General features: G+C 37.6%; 1 protein-coding gene across 1 annotated transcript in view; it reads left to right on the forward strand.

Moving 5' to 3' along the window:
• Positions 1-147: 147 nt before the first annotated feature.
• The window catches only part of LOC121863249, a 43,997-nt gene continuing 18,125 nt past the window's right edge, over positions 148-26,019 (forward strand). Inside the window, exons 1-7 of the mRNA XM_042361787.1 lie at positions 148-202; positions 2,274-2,436; positions 5,426-5,570; positions 7,837-7,962; positions 10,380-10,597; positions 12,718-12,870; positions 19,301-19,378. Coding sequence (XP_042217721.1) covers positions 2,294-2,436; positions 5,426-5,570; positions 7,837-7,962; positions 10,380-10,597; positions 12,718-12,870; positions 19,301-19,378 — 863 coding nt within the window. The 5' untranslated portion in view covers positions 148-202; positions 2,274-2,293. The remainder of the gene's footprint in view (positions 203-2,273; positions 2,437-5,425; positions 5,571-7,836; positions 7,963-10,379; positions 10,598-12,717; positions 12,871-19,300; positions 19,379-26,019) is intronic.

Here is a 26,019-nt window from a genome sequence, read left to right on the forward strand (position 1 = left end):
TATTCTTATGTTACTTATAATTAAAACCTTAAGCATATTGTTATAAGTACAGTATTATGCTCCGGTATGATTTAACTTAAACTCCTAAAATGCGGGTTATGACGTCATAACTCAGTAGTCCAGCGACTGACCAATCAGAGACAAAGGCTGCAGGTGTCAATATGGCAGACGACATGGGTAGACCTAAGTGACACAGTATTTGGTAAGCACAGATTTATATCTCATAATATAGTAGTATTGGTGGTGTTAAGAGTTATATAAGACCAGTCAACAGTCACTAATGTTATGAACGTTGCTTAATAATGTTTTCTCGGTATAATTCAGGTAAGGCCAAAAGTACTGTCACCTCTAATCTACTGAAACTATACGAAATAACCAAGTTATCTACACGTTTTACAGCATATAAGGACAGAATAAAACGCGAAAATCATGAAGATCAGTATCAAGGTCGACATAACCCACTAGATGGCATTTTTCCCTTATGTCATTAAGGAAATGTTCTAGTCATTGAGTTTGATCACATAACATCTTTTATTGTACTGTAGTTACTTTAGGTTGTGTTATTGTGTGAATAATATAAGTTAACCATAACCTGACACTCGGGGAAATACACCATAACCTGACACCCTGAGAAATACACCATAACCTGACACCCTGAGAAATACACCATAACCTGACACCCTGAGAAATACACCATAACTTGACACTCGGAGAAATTCACCATAACTTGACACTCGGAGAAATTCACCATAACTTGACACCCTGAGAAATACACCATAACCTAACACCCTGAGAAATACACCATAACCTGACACTCGCAGACATACACCATAACCTAACACCCGGAATAATACACCATAACCTAACACCCGGAGAAATACACCATAACCTAACACCCGGAGAAATACACCATAACCTAACACCTGGAGAAATACACCATAACCTAACACCCGGAATAATACACCATAACCTAACACCCGGAGAAATACACCATAACCTAACACCCGGAGAAATACACCATAACCTAACACCCGGAGAAATACACCATAACCTGACACTCGGAGAAATACACCATAACCTAACACTCGGAGAAATACATCATAACCTAACACTCGGAGAAATACACCATAACCTGACACTCGGAGAAATACACCATAACCTAACACTCGGAGAAATACACCATAACTTGACACTCGGAGAAATACACCATAACCTAACACCCGGAGAAATACACCATAACCTAACACCCGGAGAAATACACCATAACTTGACACTCGGAGAAATACACCATAACCTAACACCCGGAGAAATACACCATAACTTGACACTCGGGGAAATACACCATAACCTAACACCCGGAGAAATACACCATAACCTAACACCCGGAGAAATACACCATAATCTGTTAAGTTATATAAGTTATGTTAGTTGAGGGTATATTAAAAGTTCCATGGTAATACTCTGGAACATGAGTTGCACTAACCACCAGCCTCAAGTACATTTACTTATATAAGTTCTTTCTTATCACAAGAATATAATCAAACAGCCGTGTTGTCTCTCTCTCTGTACGTACACACAGAGAGAGGGGTACCGACCACACCGCGTAATCACGGCTTCTGTACCGGTGATCGTTGTGGGGGTGTATCAGAGCCGAGGGTGCCCAATAATTTTTTAGTGTGTGTACAATACCTTTGCAGAGTACTGTACGGTACTTTCCATTACATGTACTACTTTTGACAACTGTTATTGAATGAAAATAAATGTAAATTATCTGAAAACACTATACACTAATGATATCTTGTATTGGAAGCAACTCAAAATATAAACCTAATTTAACTTAACTGAACTTAAAATAATACAGATATTGTCTTGCATAAAAGGTCTAGAATGTTTAAGATTAGTACAGGTACTGTACAGAATGTGTGATTTGAAGTTTTTCAAATTTAGTGAAAATATGTTTTTTAGGAACCGTCATTTTCCATTGAACACAACCATTATGCGGTACTGTAGTGTATATAAAGACAATTTTAAACTTTTTACAGAGCTTTAATGTTAGAAAATTTCATAATTGAGGTAATTTATGATTTTACAGTATATTTCAAAATCTTAAAAGTCCTACTATATTACTCTACTACAGTGCTGTAATTGACCCAGAGCCCCAACAATGTCAAATTAACGAGGATTTAGTAAATACAGTATAATAATTATTTGTTCTAGATCCAGTATTATTAATATTGTGATATTCAAAAGGAAATGTTTTGCTTCTGTTTCAGAAACTCCTTTGTATGCTACAATGGATGGACTGGTTGGTGTCTTGGAGGATTGGCTGGGAGATTGTGATGGTGTCACTGACTGCAGACAAATATATGAGTGTTTACAAAGTGATCAAGAGAGGCTAATCCATGCTATATACACTCTTTTTGATGAAAGATCAAGGTGTGTGTACAGTATTTGTCTTATACTCTACCTGTATAATAATTTTGGTCTTGGATATCAGCGGTGATACACTGCAGACCAAGTGAACTGTAAGGTTAGGTTCCTGTAACTATGACAGTTTTGATTACTTACAGAAGTTACAGGCCACTTATTTGTACACCAAATTAGATACAGTATTACTTTTTACTTTTACCCTCTTCACCACTGATTGGCTCGTTAGCCGCTTGGGCGATCGGTCACGCCTCTGTTACGCACTGTTGGCAAGTACTGGGCATGCAACCGCTCCTGAATGTACCTGAACCTGCTCCAGTGTTGGTCAAGTCTGGTCTTGAAAGAGCTCACACTCGGTGCCATCACAACACTTTCTGGCAGATTGTTCCAAGAGTTCACAACTTTCACTCAAAAGTTTGCCCTCACAGTTTTCTGGACCTGCGGTTTCTTCAATCTTGAGCTGTGACCCCTTGTGGACTACTTCCAATACCTGTATTGTTTATCTCTGTACTGTACTGTATATAATGTACTCTACTATTCTTGTACCAAGTCGTCCCTTCACAGTGAGAAGGACATTGGCTTAAAAGCCATGCATACAGGTACTGTACTTCTTTTTGTAGAGAGAGAAGTGATGGACATTGGTGTATCTGAACCAAATGTTTATTGGCATACAATACTGTACTGTACTGTGAGATTTAAGCTTTTCCCTCAATTTGATAATAACCATATACAATTTGCTTAATTTGTCTGAATATATGATACCTATGTTTTAGAAACATTGCTACACAAGTCAAAGGTCAAGAATACGCTGCATATTGGCCAGGTTCAGTATGGAATGGTCCCAGATGCCAGTGTCAGCTCAGTATTTTCCAATTACAGTAATATATATGTAATGTATTTTATGGGGCAAAGGGAGGCTGGGGAACGTACCTCCCGTATTTTATCTATTTCTTATGGAGAAAATTGATTCCGTTAACGTCGCGGTTTTCAGGAACGGAACCACAACGTTAATCAAAGACTTACTGCACAGTAATGTACAGCACTGCACAACACAAATTGTATGCAAAAATAGCAGCTAGCGAGGGAATAACCTTCCACAATGGCAGCAGAATATTAACTAAGTGATCCAAGCAGCTTGGCCACCAATGTGCGTGGCACGTGGGGATGAGTTGGAGCATGATGCAATCCCTCAGAACTCCTGGAAAATTTATTTCCAGGCCCAGAACGGAGAGAATTTCTCAGAACCTTCTCGGAGTTTCCTCAGAAAATGCGCCTGAGTTTCAACCACGGAAACTCGCTCCCAGACCCGGAATTGAGAGAATTTTTCTGGAAAAATTCTGAGCCAATTTCATTTGTGGGTATTGGATAGTTCCAGCTAATGGAGATGTTACTGTATTTCACTCAATCAATGCCCAAGTTATAGAAACTGGGACTTTTATTCAGTTCACCCAATGGGGTCATCTTACTTCACACCACTACTGTACTTGCCTTTGTAGTGGACAGATGCCTTTTGTAGAGCATTTGAATCAAATTAGTTATCTCTTTTTTGCTGGTTATTGAGAAAAAGGTACAGTACTGTATGTAGAATAATGGTTGCTGTTATATTAATCCCTTGTGTAAGGGGTCCTCTCTGGACTGAATAAAGTTGTCTGGCATTAGCCAAATAAAATACAAAAGTAGTGTCCCCATAGTGAAGGGGTTGAGGTGTATTTTCAAGCCCTCTTCCTCTTTTTTTTTTTTTTTTTTTTTTTTTTAGTAACAATTATTTTTACCAACTACTTATTAAAGTCAAATTGCCATAAACAACCAACACATTGTGTGATCACTTAACAAAGTTATTTCTTTTGAAACTTGGCAGTTTTGAATATGACGGAGCCCATCAACTTCTTGAGGAGAGGGAGAGAGTTGAGGGATGTTTGCAGGGTCTGTGAGTGTATGTGTATGTTCTCCTTTGTGGTGTAACTTATGTGCTGTGCTTATTCCTTCTATGCAATAGGCATTTTTAGTATAATGGCTTACAAGCACCATGTAACTCTGATGATACTACAATTAGCAGGAATATGAGAAAGGCCTCAGTTTGAAACCAAAATAGAAATTGAAATGGCTTGCTAGTGGGGAAGTAGTAACATGAGTGGTGTGTACGTTGAGGGTGAATGAGTCCACCAGGTACACAATCAAGAAACTGAAGGAAAATGAAGGTGTTTCTATACCTCCTGTTTTTCAACAATACTGTACTGTAGTGTACTGCACCAGACTAAGCACACCAGGAACCTCTCTCAAGGGTGTTAAGGTATCTTTACAGTTCTCTTATGGTGATCACTAGTTCAAAACTCTTACTGTAATGGATTAGTTTTTATTTCATATTTTTAACTTTAGTGATATGAGTTAACAGCAGAAATTTAGTGCCCAAAATTACATTCCACTTTCCGCTAAGTTAACAACTTGTGTTTCTGTATACTTGTATTCTATATCCAGGAACTGAACCCCAGTGGAAATTGAGGGCTTACTCTACATACAACTTATATTCTATATTATGACCAGTGTTGGGCCTGGAAGGATGTCTTGCATTTATTAAAAAAATATGCTCTCTATAAAACTAAATGTACAGTAGCTAAAACAACTACTGTATCTGTGCATACTTTGTGGGAAGCAATACGAGACCATGGACGATAAATTTTGGTATACGAGGGCTGTCACGAGTCTCACGTAAAATTTCGGAGCATATTGACCCCCAATTGCACAGATAATTGTTTTAGCTACTGTACAATATGTATTGACTTTATGCCAGATTCTTGATATTAACATAGAATTCATTTAATACTGTATTGTATGTCCTTTACTTGTCATGGTCTCTACAACATGTCTTCTATTTTAGATATTGTGATTTTTGCCTGTGTGTAGGATATGGATAACAGATGTATAAATTCTTTAAACATTACTGTATTATTTTCTAAGATGAGACTTTTCTTGACTCATAAATTTTTATCCTTTCATTTAGGTGCCCAGATCTGTTTGAAAGCACGGTGAAACAGCTGTTTGCCCTGGCACGCAGTAAAGATGAACGGCTACGGGAATTTGTGCTCTTGTTTGCTCCGAGTCTCCTCTACATATACTTGTCATCCATCAGCTTTGGCGATAAAAAGGTACTTAATGAGCTTTGCCTTATATGTATTTCAGTAATTGAATAAAACCAAAAATGAAGGTCTACAGCTACAGTAATTTGACAAGTGACCCATGAGTACCTGTCTTGTCCAAGAGATTTATGCCGCAGAGATAGACTTTTGTGTCTTTAGTGATCAGTACAAATTGCTGCTATACAGCTGCTCACCTGGAGAGCCATTGTTCGTGATCTGGGGGTTGTTTGGAAAGCTACCAGACTGGATGTGAAACCCAAAGTTCAGTTCACACATCTTGAAACCATAAAATGTGACTTAAAGTTTCTTCATATTTTACATTCCATGCTTGTCTTTCTGAGGCTAAGTCTTTATTTCTATCCTTTGTTTGAGGTATTTTTACCACATGGTCCTTTTTTTTATTAATGTTTTGAATTTATGGTGAGTGGCAATATGTGACTATTTTACTGGCCTTGTTATATTTACTGTGTAATTGTTGATGTTTTCATTACCATATGTATACAGCCCCGTGTGAAGCAGCTAGCATCTATGAAAATGGCACTGCTGGCAGCTGTCTGAAACTTTGATTTAGTTTTTCCTTAATAGTTTTAGCTGCATATTTTCATATAGATAGTATTTTATTAATGTTTTTAATGTGTTAGGTAGTAACTTACTGTAGTTGTGTGCAGTATTATATATCATTAGTTAGGGAAGTTTTTCTTGTTTGTGAACTGACTTCATGTTTTGGGAGTATAATATTGGAGTATTTTTATCATTGGAGAACCAAACCCCATTTTTCCATATGTTTTTCTATTCGAGATACAAAAATTCATTCTAATGAATATTTTTGGGGGAAACTAATCCATTCATATCTCGAGGGATAACTGTACCGGTACTTTGTTTTCTTTTTGCATTACATTACTACCATCAGTACCATCACTGTTGTGTTTGTTTTGGGTCATAAGGACAGTACACCTGATCAATAGTTGACATTGTTCCCATTACTGGATCTTATTGGCTGAGTCTGCTAATTGTGCTGAACAAAAAGACGTTCCTTATTGGGAATATCCCTTTTTGAGAAGTCCCTTATTGAGGGTCTACTGTGCTACTTTTATTGTGCCTAACCTCTCTGTTTCAAGGGGCTGCTGCGGCCCTAAACCCCTGATTATATTTTTCATATTTCACCTGTACTGTAAAGGCTAATAATGTTTGAGTTCTAAGTTATTTTACAATATAATACCTTATTATGGTTACTGTTTTTGTCTCTCTTTTATTTCTTATTTCTCAGTGAATATTTGCAACGTATACTTTATTTACGATACTAATGACTATAAGGGGATAAAACTGATAAATGAGCATTGTTTGTACAGTTAAATTAGAGAAAATGTACTGTGAGCCATCCCAAGTTGCCCATTTTCGTGAAAATGTTTCCCTCCAATTCTTGATGCATAAGTATTCAATCCTTACACACTCACAAGCACATTATTATTAACATTGTTATCATTATATTACAACAGCCACTTCACATACCACCACAATCACCCCTGACACACCACCACCATTGTCACTCCCACATCACCTCAGTACTCACCCCTCTCCCCACCACCTCAATACTCGCCCTAATACACATGAAAAAAAGGTAATAAAACCAGTGGGATATCAGAGCATTCCACCAATGCCAGAGCAGTACAGTACTGTACTGTATTACATGAAGACCTACTGTATTAGGTATGTCCTCTTGTGCACTCCTTGGTGCACTGTACTAGGATGTACAAGGTACACTGTTCTCTGACTTAAATAGTGAAGGACTGGACTGTGGCTCTCCAATGCTACACAAGCATTTGTGGTTTATTCGTGCCTCCTCCCTCCCTTCTCTAGCCAGTATAGGTGTACATGAATCACTTGAAACTGGCTCTGGACGAGAAATTTGGGTAGCTTAGTTAGCTGTAACTGATGTGGTTGATCTGCCTTTGTTGTTTTGTGACTGAGCTGATCAATATTGAGATGTATACAGTATGTGTTTTATTGGTAATGAAGACTCAACTAGTCATATCAAAGAATCTTGTATAGTTGGGAAGTAATGAATTAACTGAACAATTGATATTAGGTTTAACTAAATTTCAGTAGTTCAATATTTTCAATAATTGATATTTGCTCACCTTATTCAAGAGATTAAGTCCCTGTGGACTTTGTTGCGGCATGGCAGTGTATAGCATATAGCAACCGTTATTGCCAAACATCTGTTGTATTTAAGTATACAGTATCTCTATATCTTATGAAACCTTATACATTTTAGGGTGTTGGAAGTGTTGAAGTTGCTCTCCTGACCTTGCACAATATGGAGGTGTTGGATGAGCAGGGACAGCCAAGGATTGCTCCATTCCGCCTTCCTACCCTCGCACGACAGTCAGTCTTTCATGAGGTAGATTATGCTTGTTTTTGTAATTTTTTCCTACTGCTAATATTTTTTTCCTATTAAATTTTTGTATTTTTCATCCTTTCCTGCTCAGGTATTGTAATTTTGCTGTGAGGTTTCATTTCACCCTTTGAGGATGGTGGTAGTATCCTGTGGGAATTATCCACTGGATTGGTAAATATAAAAAATTTGAAAAGAATTTAAAAAATATTTTAATCCTACCATAAACTCCTGTTTAACACTCTCAAAGTTCAGGAGTTGGAGCAGAAAACAAAGAATTACCCCAATCCCATGTGGGAGCCTCATGGGTGGACACGTGGACTGGGAGCCTCATGGGTGGACACGTGGCTTGGGAGCCTCATGGGTGGACACGTGGCTTGGGAGTCTCATGGGTGGACACGTGGCTTGGGAGCCTCATGGGTGGACACGTGGCTTGGGAGCCTCATGGGTGGACACGTGGCTTGGGAGCCTCATGGGTGGACACGTGTCTTGTGGAAGCTATACCCCGCTACTGTACTGCCACTGTCAGTATATTCCTCATCCTCAACACTCAATTATCCCCAAGAGTCACACAATCACTGATCAAGTCACCATATTCACTTTTATCACTGTCAATATGCATGGGAGGGCCATCCTTGTCTTCTTTATCAATAACATTGTGTCAGTGTCCACCAGCGTGGCACACTGCAAGCAAGCAGATGCAGTACCGGTATGCCATGGTACAGCCAACACTAATGGGCGAGAGGTCTACACCACCTTGGGGCAGTACCCTGATAACTCCACTAAGATATTCAGCAAAAACAAAGTATGGAAAATCTACTGTACTTTAGGTCTGTGAAAAAATATAACGGAGCAGTTGCAGAATATGTCTAACGCAATAGTCATGCTTCCCAGTTGATGCCATAGAGGCACTTCTCTTTATTTTCTTGGCTGGGACACCTTCCTGTGCTCTTAAGGTGTATTTGAAAGCCGTGGTCTGGGTTCTGGTTAGTCTGGTTCATCAATCAAATTTGCCTTTGCTGACAGTTCTTCCTCATCGGGCTTAAAATCACTCTCTATAATGAGAGAATAAATAATAATAATAAGCTGTGGTAAAAACATTAGCTCTGACTAATGTAGAAATTATTAGCATCACCAAAAAAAAGTATACTGTATAAACATAAGTAAAATACTCACCATAATTGGGACATTCACCTTCAGACTCACTATCTCATGGATTGGCATCATGCTCTTCATTCTGGGTAAAAATTCCACGCTTGAACAACCACTGATAAAGATATTTATTTCATGCATATTATGCCTGTTTTTCACACTTATACAATCAGTGGGATACTGCCTAATGACTGCAATTTAACAAAGCATAACAATTATCTGTAACAGTAGATATGGGTCTTCAGACACACAGCAATGTTACTCTGTCTCCCACCAGCTGCTTTCTGCTAAACATGAAAGTATAGATGCCAGAAACTGCCAGCCAGAGGTGATGCCGCTCCTTAAGTATTCTCAGTAGAGTGTAACAAAATCGGCACACTTGTCGGCAATTCCATATTCTCTCTATTATGCGCTTGGAAGCCACGTATCTTTAGTGTAATGAAATCGTTGCCGTCATCCTTATAGGGCTAATGGTAAATAGTTCATATGATATACAAGAGTGTTCTTTTTGATAGGTTTGGTTGAATTTAGGCTATCTTGAAAGGTTGTTAGGGTCATACATTGCTGTCACATCATAAATTTCAATTACCAGTACTCCTTCAGTGTCGAACAATATGACAAACTGGCGAAATTTCTTGAACAAAGCTCTCACATCTGGCTTCACATTGGTAGCCCTGCTTTCCTTACAATGGGAATATGTGGGGCTACCAGTGATGCTCTTCTTATCACTTGTCATAATACAATTTCCTTTCTGTGTAATCATATGTTTTGAAATGTGATTAGAATTTTTCAAAACACAAGGAAAAGGAAAATGACATAGCAAGCATGCTTACCAACCTTGTTGAAATGATAGAATAGGTAGTGTTCATTTTGAAATCCATCGAACCAAGTGGTAAGTGTACCGTAATTGTCTGTACACTGTTGGGTGCTGTTGACCCTTTAGTGGGCTAGCATCCTACAGAAGGATACTAGTCATAAATATAAGGACAACAGCACCTGTCCAGCAACACTGCAGGAAAAAACTTTATAAACTTACAACTTGTTCACTGTACATTATATTATTCGTTATAAAATTTCTTTTGTAAAGTATAAGGGATGCCTTTGCATACTTAGCACAAGGTCTGTTGTATTACTGTAGCTACAGTATATCTTTGCTTTTAATGTATATTTCTTATGCAACATTCTGAGCCCCAGAAAGTGATGATATGATGATGATGATTGTAAAAGAATACAATTATTAAACATAGTTAACTGAGTCTTTTACTTTACAGCCTACTAGTTTAGCTCCAGCTTCTTACACTGCGGATTCCCTGCAAAGATTAGAAGCTGGAGATGCAGATACAGTACGATGGGGCCCACCAACTCAGATGACATCGGTTACTGCAGCAACGAGGCATAACTTGGCCACTGCCATCATGGTTGCCTTTAATGCTCGACTAGCAACTTTACCCAAGATTGCACTCATGCACCTCTGCAAAGCTGTGTCCAAGTAATGATTGATGAATTGTTTATTGTTCTTATATATATATATATATATATATATATATATATATATATATATATATATATATATATATATATATATATATATATATATATATATATATATATATATATATATATATATATATATATATATATATATATATATATATATATATATATATATATATATACTTTATTTATTTATTTATTTTATGGGTATTAGCCTACCTGAGCACTGGTCACCAACCCACATCACAGCTGGGGGATTGAACAAAAAATAAATGCAGAAGTGGGACAAAATATCAAGCTAATCAAGAATGAGAAATGATATACCCTGTATGTATGTATGTATAATGTGTTGGCATAGTAAGAGAAACAATTGAAACCCTGCAATTGTGTGTAAATGTGGCAGAAAGTTAGTCAGATCAACAACCTGGGACTTGGTCAAAATTTTTGTGATGCCATATGGCTGCAGGTACTACCAATATCTTCCCAGGCAGAGTACCTCCCTGTTTGATAGTTGCCAACTACCATTGTTCTTTACAAGGGAAGAAATAACATGCATGGACAAATCCACCTAAATTTTACGTCCCTGCCCAGTACATAACTATTATTTAAACAATTTACCCATCTGATACAAGTGATCTTCATAGGCAGGTATACAGTACAGTATTATTATCATCATTCTGTTAAGTGTGGCTGGACGAAGGGCCCAGCGAAGCATACAGTAACATGGTAGTGGATTGATGAAGTGAACAGGATGATAAAAGAGAAAAGAATATTGTATAAGGCCTGAAAGATAGATAATTAATGATAAGGAAAAGCACCTGGTTGTCAAGTGCAGGTGCAGAAGAGAGATATATAAAGCTAAGAACCATGAAGAGGATGCATTTGTGGTAAGGTTAATTGTGTGAATGCTAGACATGAGATATACAGAATAGCAAGGTAAATGGTGGATAGAAACAAAGATGTAGTAGGAGGGCAAGTGTAAGAGAAATGTGGTTGTTGATATTGAGAAAATACGTACTACAGTTGTCTGCTGAATGGGGAATTTGAATGGGACAGGGGAGCCTACAAGCAGTAGAGGCAGCCCAGGGACCATGCCTAAGGATTGAAAGGCAGTTGGATGAAGAAGACAATGCTGGTAGCTCTTGAAGAGTTGGAGAAATGTTGAAACTCATCAGATGATTCATTCACTGAATTGATTAATGCAAATAAGGTATGATATAACTTATTTTTATCCTGACTGGCTGAGGAATATGATTTGGAGTACCTAAAGGGAAAAGGTAATACATACGGTTGAGGAAACTAACAGGGGCCTGAAGCTGTTAAGATAGGTTATGAAAGTTGTAGAAAGTGATCAGGAAATTTAAAAAGGAGAGTGCAGGAAGTGGACTTTATATGGTGTGCAGAACTTTCAAGATAGCTGTTCAAGGCAGTGTTGCTAATTGCTGAGGTAATCAAAGACTACCAACCTACCTGTATGCAAGTTCAAATCCAACACAGTTTATGAGTCAATCAGTTATTCTATTACTATCACCTGATAACTGCTTTATGGGTGCAGTGTACAGCAGCCAACGTAAAATAAAGAATATTAACAATAAGGTACAATGTTACAACAGAATAATATGAGGCAAGTTGAAAACCAACTGAGAATTTCTACTTGTGCACCATACATGTTGATGGGTTCCACGGAGAACAAAGTCAGAAGGATACGAGTTAACAAATCCACAACCTTGCTGCAAATGGTTCAAGAATGTGGGAGAGGCTCAGGCTAGGTTTATAAATTGAGGTTTAAAATCTCTTGAACAATTGTAAATACATCATGTATCCTACTTTGAATTCTTTTTGGTTCAGACTACTTTAAGAGGTCAACACTATGCTGGTTAACTTCCAGCAGGATTTCTATGTGGGTGTCTTAGTGGGTCACATTCCCTTTCCTTCATGACTACAAAACTTGCCTTTATAGCTCATTTCTTTCTTTCTCATAGCTAAGTGACCACTGCCATTGCTAACCACTTTGATAAATTCTACTAATACTTTGATTTTTCATGTGGATTTTGTTAAATTATGTTTCCAGATAAAATTAATCATATTTTTATTATATTTTTCCTTTCATATTAGAATGCTATGTCAGGGATTTAACCGGCCTGGGCATCATCATCGATCATCTTATGGTAGTGAAAGCAGTTTTGGCCTTTATCCAAGGCCTACACCTAGGATACCTGTTACCTCAGAGCTTCTTAAAGAACTCCTACATGCTGTATACTTTGCCATGTAAGTAATTGTTGATATTCATACATAGGACAGGTGAACCAGATTTCCATCATGTGAGATAGTAATAATAACTCATCTGATACTGAATTAACTCGCAGGTTTATCATGTAACAGTAAAATATATTTCAGTTACTGTGAAGTGTTGTATGTTTGATACATTGCTTGCCAGCTAAAGCCTGATAATTTGCCAACATTTGAGTTTATTAATATGATTTTGCATGGCCATGATGAGATTGATATCTTCATCACTGCATGTCCGAGCTGATTACCTATGTGTAATACCAGGTTACTACCAACCCTTTAAACTGTTTATTATAGTCATCTTAAAAAACAAGGTTTTCATCATAATTTCTGATTTTTACCCTTCTTTAAGTGACTCTCATGTAACACAGTACAGCCTTATAGCTAGGGAGGTCAGGTCCTCAGACACCCCCTAATTAACAACCAGAGATGATTTATTAACCCATAAGGTATACTGTATTGAGAATTACCCACCTACCCATCACCTCTAATTGGGGAGATCAGGTGCAACAGTTTCCCTCTAGAAGAAGGATGCTTCATAGTAGCCATATCTAACCAGTCGGTATACTTTATGTTAATAACTATAGCTCTGCTATCTTATTTTGGCTCAGTCCCCATATTTTATTCACTCCATAGTCGTACCTCATGAGGGCAGACATCCATAAGCTGGCCCTCCATGAACAGTGTATCCACTGCAAAAAGGATAGAGTCTCATCTCAATAATGACACCGAAGGGATTTTGGGCAGGAATTATTTAATTTCCTGATGATTTTATTAGCTATACAGAATAAGGTTTTGTTTATCAATTAGTAAAATGGGTTACTGTGTTAACCAACCTTCCCAGGTCTTTGGTAGTCAGTATGCTGTGGTAGCTAACTTTTTATACCCATGCCTAGTGACATAGAAATCTTACTTTTACAGTACCTCAGTCCTCATTAAGGTTTTTTTTTTTAGTCTTACTACACTATCAATCAATCCTAATAAGAGCTGGCTAATGGCCTCAGGAAATCAAGATGCTGGTTGCTGGTTTAAGGGGCTTGTTGGTCAACCAGACATATTTGGGAATTAAATGAGGTTATGATTGAGCATAGCTTGGATAAAGTTAGGTTTAGCCAATGATATACCCTCTGATAGATATTATAATTATACCCCTTGTGTAGTCACAAATATGAAGTACTCCTCACATGACTATGATGTCATTTGCAGCTCCATGCCTATTAGCCTATTTTAAGGAAGGGTACCCATTGGGTTAAGTGATTTGGTGATTCTTATATCTTATGGCTCAATAATGAGTTTAGAGAGATTACTATTTCATGACAGTTTGTTCATTACTCCCATTTAAAAGATGTTTGCATGGTATCTTAAGTGTAATGTTATTGAATTGAGAAGTGTCATTAACCCTTTAGGTGGTAGGGGTTTCTCTCAGCTGAATAAAATTGTCTGGTGTTAATCAGAATAAAATATTTAAGTGCAACTCTGCCCTCGAAAGAGTTAATAGGGTTAGAATTTTAACAATACCCATAACCTTCACCTCATTAACAGTATGATGAGGTAGGCATTGGGGATTTAAGCAGTACGGTAGTTCCTGATCAATTTTGTGCATGGCTGGAAGTCCTTTCCAAAGTTGGTTACCTTGTACCTTTTAAAGTAGTGTAGAGACTTAAAAGTGTTTAAAAAGTTGAAAAGAGGTGAATTAACAAGACATATTAATGTTAAAAGATAAAGAGGTGATACTTGTTGGCAACACAAAGGAAAAAGAATTGCATCCTTAAGGTCTGGCCACACTGGAACTCATGACGCATGCCGTGATGCGGACTTTTGATGCGCATGGTGATTCAAAGGAAGGAGAGCATCCACACTGTCAGCCTACTGCCTACAACACCCACACCAGTCATTGACTAGCACAAGAGAGAGAGAGAGAGAGACAGTCAGTATGGATGCTCGGGTACAGGAGACTGTTTTGTGGAGTGTGGTGGCTCTATGCTGTGCAAAGAAGATTCAAAAGAAAAAGAAACAAATATGGTGTAAAGAGTGGCCATCAAGTTGTCGCATCATGTCTCAATAATACTTCGCACCAGCGTTTGCCCAATCAGTGTGCACGGGCCTCACGTAACATGAAAAACAAGCCAGTGCAACACCATGCGCATCACGAGTCCCAGTGTGGATGAACCCTTAGAGCTTTTCTTCAGGTTGATATTACAGGTTGTGAATAATGGGAAGGGTTTCCTGTGCTGCTTAATCTTAATGTGAAGCCTATTCTGGTTCTGTGTTCTTGGAGGACATGGGGCTGGGGTGGTGTGTAAATGATATACGTTTCTGTACTCTCCATTATTAGTTTTAGGGAGGTGAGGGAAACCGGATCCCTTGTTACCATATTTCTTTCCATATAAGATGCATGACCCTTTAGAAAAGTAAAAGAGTGTCTTACATGCCGATGGTTATGGGTTTGAAGATGGTTATATCCTTATTACTGTATGTTTTAACTCTTTAATGATGGTTATGACAACTTGTGGTCATTAACCACAGGGCAGGTGAAAATGGAAAAAAAACAACAACAACATTTGAATCTTGCCATAAAATTGTGATTTATACCATCAAAATTGAGGGGTTGGGGAGTAAACAAATACTAATCACTTGAGCCTCATGGGTGGACACATGGCTTATGGAAACTACCCCACCACCACTTGTATATCCTCATCCCTGTCACTCAACTTCCCATAAGGGAGTATGTAGTATATTAAATGTACTATATAATGTGATAACAAAACAAAAAATTGGATTGATAATTGAAATGGAAAGATTGTCAGTGATATGGGTGGAAGATCAAAATCAACAGGATTTTTCTTAAGTCTAGCCTTGATTCAGGTAAAAATAAGAAGCTTGCATGCTGATTTGAAGGCTAAATGTGGTGGTGAAAGTGTTGGGGAAGATTTTGTTGCTAGTAGGGGCTGGTTTAACCGGTTCAAGGTAAGGGCAAAAGGTGTTTGGAAAAAATACTGCCTACAGTTTGTCCACAATTTCAGGGGCTTTGAAAATGATGCTGGGGACGTGACACAGACAGTGGTAGACATTGGGAACCAACTTCAGCTTGATATTCTTGCGGATGATATCACACATTTGTTTGAGTCTCATGCTGAAGAAATCAGCAATGAGGAAGTGATTGAACTGGAGAAGTAAATTTTGTCAGAGTAGGTAGAGGAAGTTGAGACTACAGAACCAAAGTGATTCATTACAAAAGAAAGATTGTTTAAATTTCAACAGCAAGATACCAACACAGCAAGATTTACCAAGATTCATAGAGGTATTACTGAATATCTATTCTGCTTCAGAGAAATTTATGATTAAAAGAAAAAAGTTTCAGTTTAACCATCCCGATAACGCCTCTGTCACTCCAACAAATGCCCATTTCTACATGCAAGCCAATTTCTTCTTTTCTCTTAAATTAAGTGATTTGAGATATATAAAATTACTTAGGCTATGATTTAATGCAAATAGGGTACGTGTTCCGACTTGCATACATTTCCGTCTTAAGAACGTACTCAAGAACGGAACTCGTTTGTAATCCGGGGACCCCCTGTATCCACCCAGACCCCGAGTGTCTTGCCAGAGAGCACCTCCCTAAACTCAAGAGTGTTAAAATATATACTGGATGGTCCTTAATGGGGATACTGTACAGTGGTGTAATCAGATTTGATAGAGACCTAACGAGAGCTAATAGGTACGAGATGACACGAAGTGTGAACATGCTGGAGGTTGTGGGGGGGGGGGAATTGGCCCTTGCCACGATCACAAGATTGTATTTATTTATTCATTATTATACAGTATTCTTGTACGATTATTCTCTTATGGTGTATGCTTCATTCTAAAAAATATAAGATACAATACAGTATTAAATAATAGAAGAATGTGATATACAGTATAATTTGAATTAAAATAAAATGACAATCTGAATGAGAAGGTAATTTCTTCTCTGTCAGTGGGTGGGGGAGGACAATTTGTTGCCACATTCACATTTGTTTCTATTCATTCATTATATTCTCTTATGATCAGCCTCTTATGGTATATGATTCATCATTAATAATATAAATATTAAACAATAGAAAAAATACGATATATAATTTGTAATTTGACTTCAAAATAATGACAACTGATGGACTGCGTGCATAATAATAATAAAAAGTTTATTAAGATAACATGGCAGCCCAAAGGCTGAAAATATACAATAAACAGAGATGATTAGTTAAATGTGGTGAAATCAGGAAGTGGGTCACTTGATTGACAAAAGCTTTCGGTACAAAGAGATAAGAACCATAGAGTCAACATATAGATTAACTATACAACTGGTACTGTGGGAGCCGGTCTTGTTAACAATCTTGTGACCTGATATTGGCGCCAACAAAGTCCTTCCTACATTTTGGATGGCTATCGTACCTAGGTGCTAAGGGTCGCTCCCTCACTACAGCTGCAGATGTTTAGCACATCCACCACGTGGTCCGAGTAGGTCCTTCAGCTCACACACGGTGTTGGAGATGCTCTTTTTCCTCATGTGATGTAGTTAGGAATTCATAATTCCTCACCTGGGTGGAGTAGGGAGTCCTCATTTCTCTCCTGATGTAGTTTGTAGTCTTTCTTGGTTTCTCATCCAGTGTTGGTGTACTGCAGACCCTGGGTGTGTGAGGTCTGCATCAGGTCACCTTTGACCACTGAGCACTGATTGTCACTAACTGTTGTTTCTTTCTTTGGAGTTGAAATTGTCACTTTTGTATATCAGTTGTGGCTTGGTCATCAATCTTTGCACTGTATTGTTGGTGGGAGGATGTTGATAAATCCAGGTGGGGAGGAGGAGATGGTGGAGGGGAAGGCTCATCTGACGGTCACTCCCTAATTAAAGACAAAGAAGGCATCTGTCAACTCTGGAAAGCACACTACCGTGTGCTACTCAGCTGAAACACTGATGTGGATGTCCTGACTACCCAGCAGGTCCTCACCCTCGTCGCTCACAGTGAACGCGACCTACAGGAGATCCTAAATGCCTACGCAAATGCGTATGCACACTTTGACTTCGAGGTGAATGCATGTAAGACTCAGATTCTCTTTCAGCCTGCCACTGGTTCAACCCCACCTCCACCATCCATCCAGTTTAAGGGTACCTTGGCTCCCACCTGTCCACCACTGTGGACATCGATGAAGAGATTCAACGTCAGATCAGATGTGCATCTCAAGCCTTTGGCAGACTTCGTACCCATGTCTTCAGCTGTAGGGAGCTGAAATTATCTACAAAGCTGCACGTATGTCGATCAGTGCTCCTCCGAACCTTGCTGTATGGCAGTGAGACATGTGTCACAAACAGGAGGCACCTCAAGGCACTTGAAAACTTTCACCAACGTAGTCTACATTCCATCCTCCGAGTTCGCTGGGAAGACAAGAGAAGAAATGCCAGTGTTCTCGCTGACACCAACTGTAGGAGCATCGAGGCTACCATTATTCATGAACAACTACGTTGAACTGGCCATGTTACCCACATGGACGACAATAGACTGCCAAATGAAGAGCATGGGTGTGTACTGTATTGTGTGAAGTGAGCATATGTTTGGAGGCACTGGGCTGTAACTGCATCGCCGACTCGCCACTCACCCACCTAACCTGCGCTCCCTCCACCTGGTGTGACGTCACGGCACACACATGCATTTCTTGGAGTCACCTGATTGACTGCCCAGGTGAACTGTACATTTAATACAGTACGTATGTGCTATTGTATTTTATGACATGCTTTGTTTCAATTTTATTGTTTATCATAGCATGAAATTAGAGCCAACACCTTCCCCCAACCAAAAAGCCTAGCACACTTAAAAACAAAGTGGTTACAGCGCCACTGGTGGCAGCTACACAAACGAATGACTTCGGTTGTGTACAGATTGTTGGACTAAATTAGAATTTTAGCTGAACTGGACCAAAGGGGACAAAAGTTGTGATACCTGGAAGATTCAGGGAGTTGGAATTCATATTCAGTAAAAGGAATTGCACTGTAATGGAAAATGATAGTACAGTGTAAGTAATTGATGAAGTAATCTTAGCTGTTATTGTTCAAGAGTTTACCTGAACTTCATACTTTTAAACTCTTTGACTTCAAGCTACACTACACAGGTTGCTCAGCATGGGCTCGGCCATAAAATGGGATTTGAGAAACAATCCTTCATTTCTGTTGTCCTAATTTAATAATACTTTTTTTAACTATTATTTTATATTTATTGAAATTATGATTTTGATATTGTTTGATAATTTGTTTTAAACTGAGCACTTTGTGATGATGCATGAGCATGATAAAAATAATTTAATATCATATGGGCTGCTACTTGTGCACATTGATTCCTTGATGATTCTTAGTGTGTGTGTGTGTATATCATTACAGGCCAGCTGAACGAAGCCTGCATGACCTGCCCCCACTTATGTCTATAAGCATGCCTCTTGCACACTTCCATTACTCAAGGTGCGTTTGCTTTTTTCTTTTTTCTTTTACACCACAAAGTGTTTTTTTTTTTGTGTGTGTGTTTTGGTATGCAAAGAAAAAAATCTTATGTTCAGGTAATTATTTTTTCTCTCCATAAATATGTGTAGTGTATGAAGAGAGACATAGTGTGGTAGTTAATTAATAATAAAATCATCTGAGATTACTGTATTTACTTGTGCATATTCTTTCCTTCATGCCAATTGACATGTTTCTTTATTGGGATGTATTTGTATTTATATAAACTGTATATTGAATGTAATTTACATTATGACGAGTACAGGGTATGATATATTATGTGGTGAGTGGAAGGTATGGTGTTATGTGGTGAATGGAAGTTCTGGTGTTATGTGGTGAATAGAAGGTATGGTGTTATGTGGTGAATAGAAGGTATGGTGTTGTGTGGTGAATAGAAGGTATGGTGTTATGTGGTGAATAGAAGGTATGGTGTTATGTGTTGAATGGAAGGTATGGTGTTATGTGGTGAATGGAAGGTATGGTGTTATGTGGTGAATAGAAAGTATGGTGTTATGTGGTGAGTAGAAGGTATGGTGTTATGTGGTGCATAGAAGGTATGGTGTTTATGTAGTGAATGGAAGGTACGGTGTTATATGGTGAATGGAAAGTATGGTGTTATATAGTGACTGGAAGGTATGGTGTTAAGTGGTACTTAGCTTTCTTTGACTAATTAGTGCATTGGATGGTCTATATTTGTAAAAAAAAATAGTATACCGTAATGATTTTTTAGTTTGTATTTATTAATATATTTATTTAATTTATTTATTCTATTTTTACAATAGTGCTGTCACCCTATTTCTAGTGTGGTAGAGTATAAGCTTGTTGACCTTAGCTATAAGAGACAGGCAGTTATTACGTGTTAGTGATTGTGAAAAGTTTGCCTGACTGCAGATTATATGTTATTTAATCCAAAGTACATACACCCGAAGACATTATTTCTGTGAACTTAACATGTTCATAATGAATTATAGTTAATGCAGTATTCCCTTAAAGCTCGCTGGGCTAGGTAAAATGGACCCCTTGAGAAAGCAAAATCTGTGAGTTTTTCATGCCAGTCCCAGGAGTGTTTAAAATACATATATAAATAGCCATATGCACATGTATAACAACATTATGTATGCATAAGACAATATAATGAATATGAAATAACATAAATAAATAAACAAACATGAAATAACACTGTATGGACATTAGGTCCACACAGTGATAGTTAGTTGTGGTAGTGGGAAACATGATAGCATTTAGCCAATGATTTCGCTTTGCCAGTACAGTTGGCAAATAAATCTGCATTTTTATTTATTTATTTTTCTTTTTCAGAAATATACCTTGCTAATTATAGGGTGCATCTTAAGACCTGGGAAATATGGTGCTCTGTACTCTCCTGTAGTGTTGACCCCTCTTGATCCCTGGCATACAGCCTCAGATATATTTTATTTATTTTCCATGGCAATCCGTGAGTTTCCGAAGGACGCAAGCTTTAAAACCGCGAGCTTTAAGAGAGTACTGTAAAGTGGTTAAAAAAAACTTGATAGTGTTATAAAGATGTAACTTTTTTTTTAATCAGTTTTAATATAGTACAGTATTACTGTACTTGAATTGATGTACCAGTATGTCAAAACATTGAAAATATTTTTGTAAATATAACATTAAATTTGTCAGACTTTTGCATCATCCAGTATATTCACAAAATGCCTGCTTGGTGCTTGATGCATTCTTGGTTATGTCAGAAAAGTTCACAACCCCTTAAGGCACGTCCACACTCGGTAACATGTTATATAACAATGTTGCTTACAAGTTATAGAAACTATTACTGTATACTGTATAACAGAATGTTATATAACAATGATGTCCACACTACCTAAATGTTATGAACATGCAGTAGTCGATACTGAAATGTAGAGCAATGAGGAAATCATGATTGCCGCAGGGGCAGCTGTTTGCTTCTTGGAAATTGTAAAAATGAGGCACAAAGAAGGTTTTGGGTACAGCTCACATTGTGGTTGAGAAGACATTATAATGTTACAGATCTTTTGGAAGATTTGAAATGTGACAATGTGGATCCCCTGAGTGGTGAAATATGATGCTATGGAAATCTTAAAACTTTGTGAGGATGTCGAGTTCTTACTTTGACCAATTGATTACTGGAATTGGGCACATAATTAGTAAAATAGACAAATTTTAGAGATGCTATTGCAGTCAAAGAACAATTGACTATATCTTTAAGAATTTTAGCCACTGGAGATTCCTATCATAGCCTCATGTATTTATTTAAAGTTTCAAAGCAGAACATTTCTCAAATAGTTCTGGAAGTGTGTGATGCCTTAATTTAATTGAATATTTAAAGGTAAGATAATACAAATATTTTAGGTTGTTATACAAATTTTATTACAACATTTTATTACAAATTTAATACAAACTTTTATCACATTTTTGTTTTGTTTTGTTTTCCAATCGACATAACCAACTCAGTTTTAGTTATTAATAGTAAAATGTTTGTATTCATGTTAATGCAACTGTTTTTTGCAACTTTAATACAAACTGAAAGTATACACAAAAGGTTATGAACAACTTGTGTCTGGATACAATTATAACATGTTATATAACAAGTTATGTAACATCTTTTGATCTTTCTGACTTAAAACAGATAGCCTCTAACATGTTATAAACCTTGATTTTTTGTTATATAACATGAAATTTCACTGAATATTTTCGAACATGTTACATAACATTGTTAATAACACGTGTTATATTGCAAGTGTGGACACCGCTTTACTCGGTATGTTATAGGAGGCCCAGAGGAGTCGACTATGATGTTTGTGGTGCAGTGCAGGTATGTCAAAAGTCATCATGATGTAATGGGAGAAGAGCCAGGTATGCTATATCTGATTCAGGGTTTCCACATTACTGTACCTTTTATATGGTGGTGGAGCAATATTAGGTCCACCCACTCTAGGCCCAACCAATGACATCTTCGTCTCCTATGGGTTCTGCCATTGTCCTCAGAAGTGGAAGGGCATTTTGTGTGACATCTCAAAATATTAAAGTGGTCGTTGTTTACAAAGCACAAACAGCTGATAATCCTCGCCCTCCCTCACCATACTAACGGCGCTCAACACTTAGTTAATAATATTGTAGTGTATTTATCAGCACTTAATAATATTGTAGTGTATTATGGATCAGCATATCCCTTGGTTTATTCATTAAGCAGTTGTCTAAGTGTACAAGTAGCCACATCAAACCATCTTGTATCACTCAAAGGTAATAAATAATGCTGTTAGGAATGTGCCTCCATATCAAATACTATACAGCATGTTAAAATTACCCTGTTGTAAGGTGATTTGCTGACAGCTCTTTCTCCAGGGCCTGGATGTACTAACATATTTTTTAGTCTCTTTTGCCGCAACTTAATTCTGCTTGCACACTTAAGTCATCTGTCTTAGCTAAGATCATATGCACAATGCAAGTTAAATGTACTAGTGTCTGGGATCATGGAAACTTAAGTCCACTCCTGAGTTGTCTTAAGTGAGCGAACCCGCCCTGTATCTCGGGGGTTACCTGTATTGTATTGAAGATATTTTATTAATTATGCTGACTCATACACCATAAAAGGCTGATCATACAAGAATAAAATATTGATTCAATAAATTCCTTAATCCTGCCAAATGTGCCAATGGCAGGCCCCCCTCGCCACCCCCAGCCTGTTTACAAATGCAGTGTCTTACCTCTCTTATTTAGTACAATATTCAGTGAGCAAATGCGGTTCCTTTTTTTTTTTTTTTTTTTTTTTTTCCCTATTTCTTGAAAGAGATATTCTACAGAATTTTACCCATTTTTTAAATTACATGCTCTACCCTCAAGTACAGTATCCCTGTTACAGACATCATGTATGTCCTCTACATAGAAAGTTCACATAAATGTGTGTAGATAGCGAGGCTCAGCGTTACTGATACAATATGTATGACGGCAGTAATCAGACAAACTCGAGAGGTGTGCTGCTGACATCCACGTACACGTTCAGATGCACGTGCAAAAATACAAACCATTCGGACCGATGTTGGATTTTTCAGACTTAAAAATATTTCTGGTGAATAGAGGGCTGGTCCAGAGCACCTCAGAGAGTCAGAAAAAAAGCGAATTTCAGTGTACAGTATTGAAGTCCGATGAGTAGAGGTTGTACTGTATGCTAGAATGTTTTAGTGGTTTGTGGCTGTCTGAAGGATTTTAGTTGTTGCCAGAGCTCTTATAAATGCAAGGTAAGTTATTATTTAGTAAATGCAAGGTGTATTGTTATGTACTGAATGCAAGGTTTGTTGTTATGAAATGAATGCAAGTTATGTTGGTATGTTATACTGTATTGTGAATGTTTTGTATGTTGTTATGTAGTGAATATTATATTGTTCTACAGTGAATGCAATATATGTTATATGTAGTAAATGCAATATGTCTTATTGTGTTGTGAACACTGGATATGTTATGATATAAAGAACACAAGGTATAGTACAGTATTATGTAGTGTACACAGGGTAGTCTGTCATGTAGTGAACACTGAGACTATAGTTAAGATAAGGAATTATGTAATGTATCATAGTGTATGTAAGATATTTTATTATATAATAATGCTAAGTATTTCACCTATGAACATCTTAAGTAATTTTCTTCAGCTTGAACCAGACAGGAATCTTCTCCAAATATTTCATTCTCTTCACTTATGTGTACAGTACAGTACTCCTGTTCTAACATGCATATTCTTCAAAACCTTTTCAGTATTGATACCTTCTTCTGTCTCCAGCTGTTGTTTCACTGATACATATCCTTTTGGTAGTTAATTATATCTTGAGAGTATTACAGTTGAGTTCTCAAGAGGACAGACCCTGCTCTAATTACTGGATTTTTCATCAGTTTCCTGTATTGATATTTTCAGAGTTAGTTATTCTCTGCTTTGATTGGTGCATTAATATTACCACCCAGATGTTTGGATGTGAGTTAAATTATTTATTATTATATGTTTGCTCTGTTTTATGTTCCACTGTGTTGCATAAGTTATATCCTGTACTCTTTGCCACATGTCTGTTCTGTTTTTCCACCCGACCAAAATTTATGAACACAATACGTACAGTACAGTACAGTACAGACATTGGTGTAATTATTTACCCTACTCTCTCACATATTACATGTTAATGGTTGCCCACTGTTCATCAGTAAAAAAGGGTCTGGTCTTGAAAATTAATCCAGGCTTCATACAAACAGTTAGGGATAAAATTCTAATGACGTTTGTCACAGCAAGAATTGAGGTAAGGTTATAGCCTAGAATGGTGTTGGTGTTATTGTGCACTACAGGTCGAACCTCCCTGGTCTGGAATTCCATGGTCCAGCACAAATTTTTCTTGTCATAAGTCTTTTTTTATTTTTTAACACTTCCAATACATATTTCCAAGTGCCTGTACCTTAAAATTGTGTAAAAACATTAATACATTATGTTATGATGGCTTATTTACCTTATACAGTAGTTAGAATTTTTATGAACAAATTTTTATACAAAAAGTAAGTGTTGAACTATATATGCATAATACTTTTGAGTGATTAAAATTCATGCATTTCCGTGGGTCATTTTTGGTGAGCGATAGCTACCCAGTATACATACTAGTGGTAGGCTAACCCTACCAGTAAGCTTCTTTATCCTGGGCTTCCCTATCATACCCCTAGATTCTTTCTGTATGTTGCTACATGAAGAGTAGAACCTCATTCACTATATATGCCACTTTAAATCTACAAATACAGGAGTTCCCTGGGGTATGAACATCCGACTTACGAACACCCTTCGATACGAACAAGGCTCCATAAGGTCAATTATTTTAAGAATCCGACATAGGTACAGCCAGTTTGTAGTAGAGGCCCTACTTCACTTTAACGACTAATTGGTACTACGAAAATGGTCATTAAAGTGAAAACCATTAATGTGGTGAGTATAGTTTACATGCTAAATGGGTCAATTGATACCAGCCCTCAGACACTTTCACCCCCTATAGTAACTCCTTTAAACCCCACAAAAAATTGCAACCACTTATTCACATATATTAATACTGCATGTAGAGTTAATAACTAACCTTTAGACACTCACTGAACAGCTTAATGAACCCGCTATTATCCGAGGCGGGGGAGTGGTGTTAGTGCCCTCCTGCCCCCACACTCCCACACTGCTCTGCTTCCCCAGCACCACCACCAACTGATCCTTCAGTCTCAAAGCCAGTGAAGTCTAGTGGTAAATTATCTAACAGTTCACACTCTGGTAAATCTTGAACATTATTATCAACAGTACCATACCATAGGTAGAGAGGTTATGCAACAGCCACAGATAAGTGAGTAGGTTACACCACACTTATCTGTTGACACGCTCTGATCAAAACAAACCACCCCGCTTGCTGACATCATCAAGATGGCCGCCCAGAGTGGCTATCAACTTGCGCTACTGATCGTTATTGTGTTGAAATGTATCGTTAATGTGTTGAGATGTCGCATATCATTACTGTCATTATTGTGATGAATCGTTAATGTGAAACTCGTTAAAGTGAAGTATGTATTGTATTAATGTACGAGAACTAGTTTGC

This window comes from Homarus americanus, unplaced genomic scaffold (assembly GCF_018991925.1).
Source record: "Homarus americanus isolate GMGI-L3 unplaced genomic scaffold, GMGI_Hamer_2.0 scaffold40248, whole genome shotgun sequence".
NCBI classification, from domain to species: Eukaryota; Metazoa; Arthropoda; class Malacostraca; order Decapoda; family Nephropidae; genus Homarus; species Homarus americanus.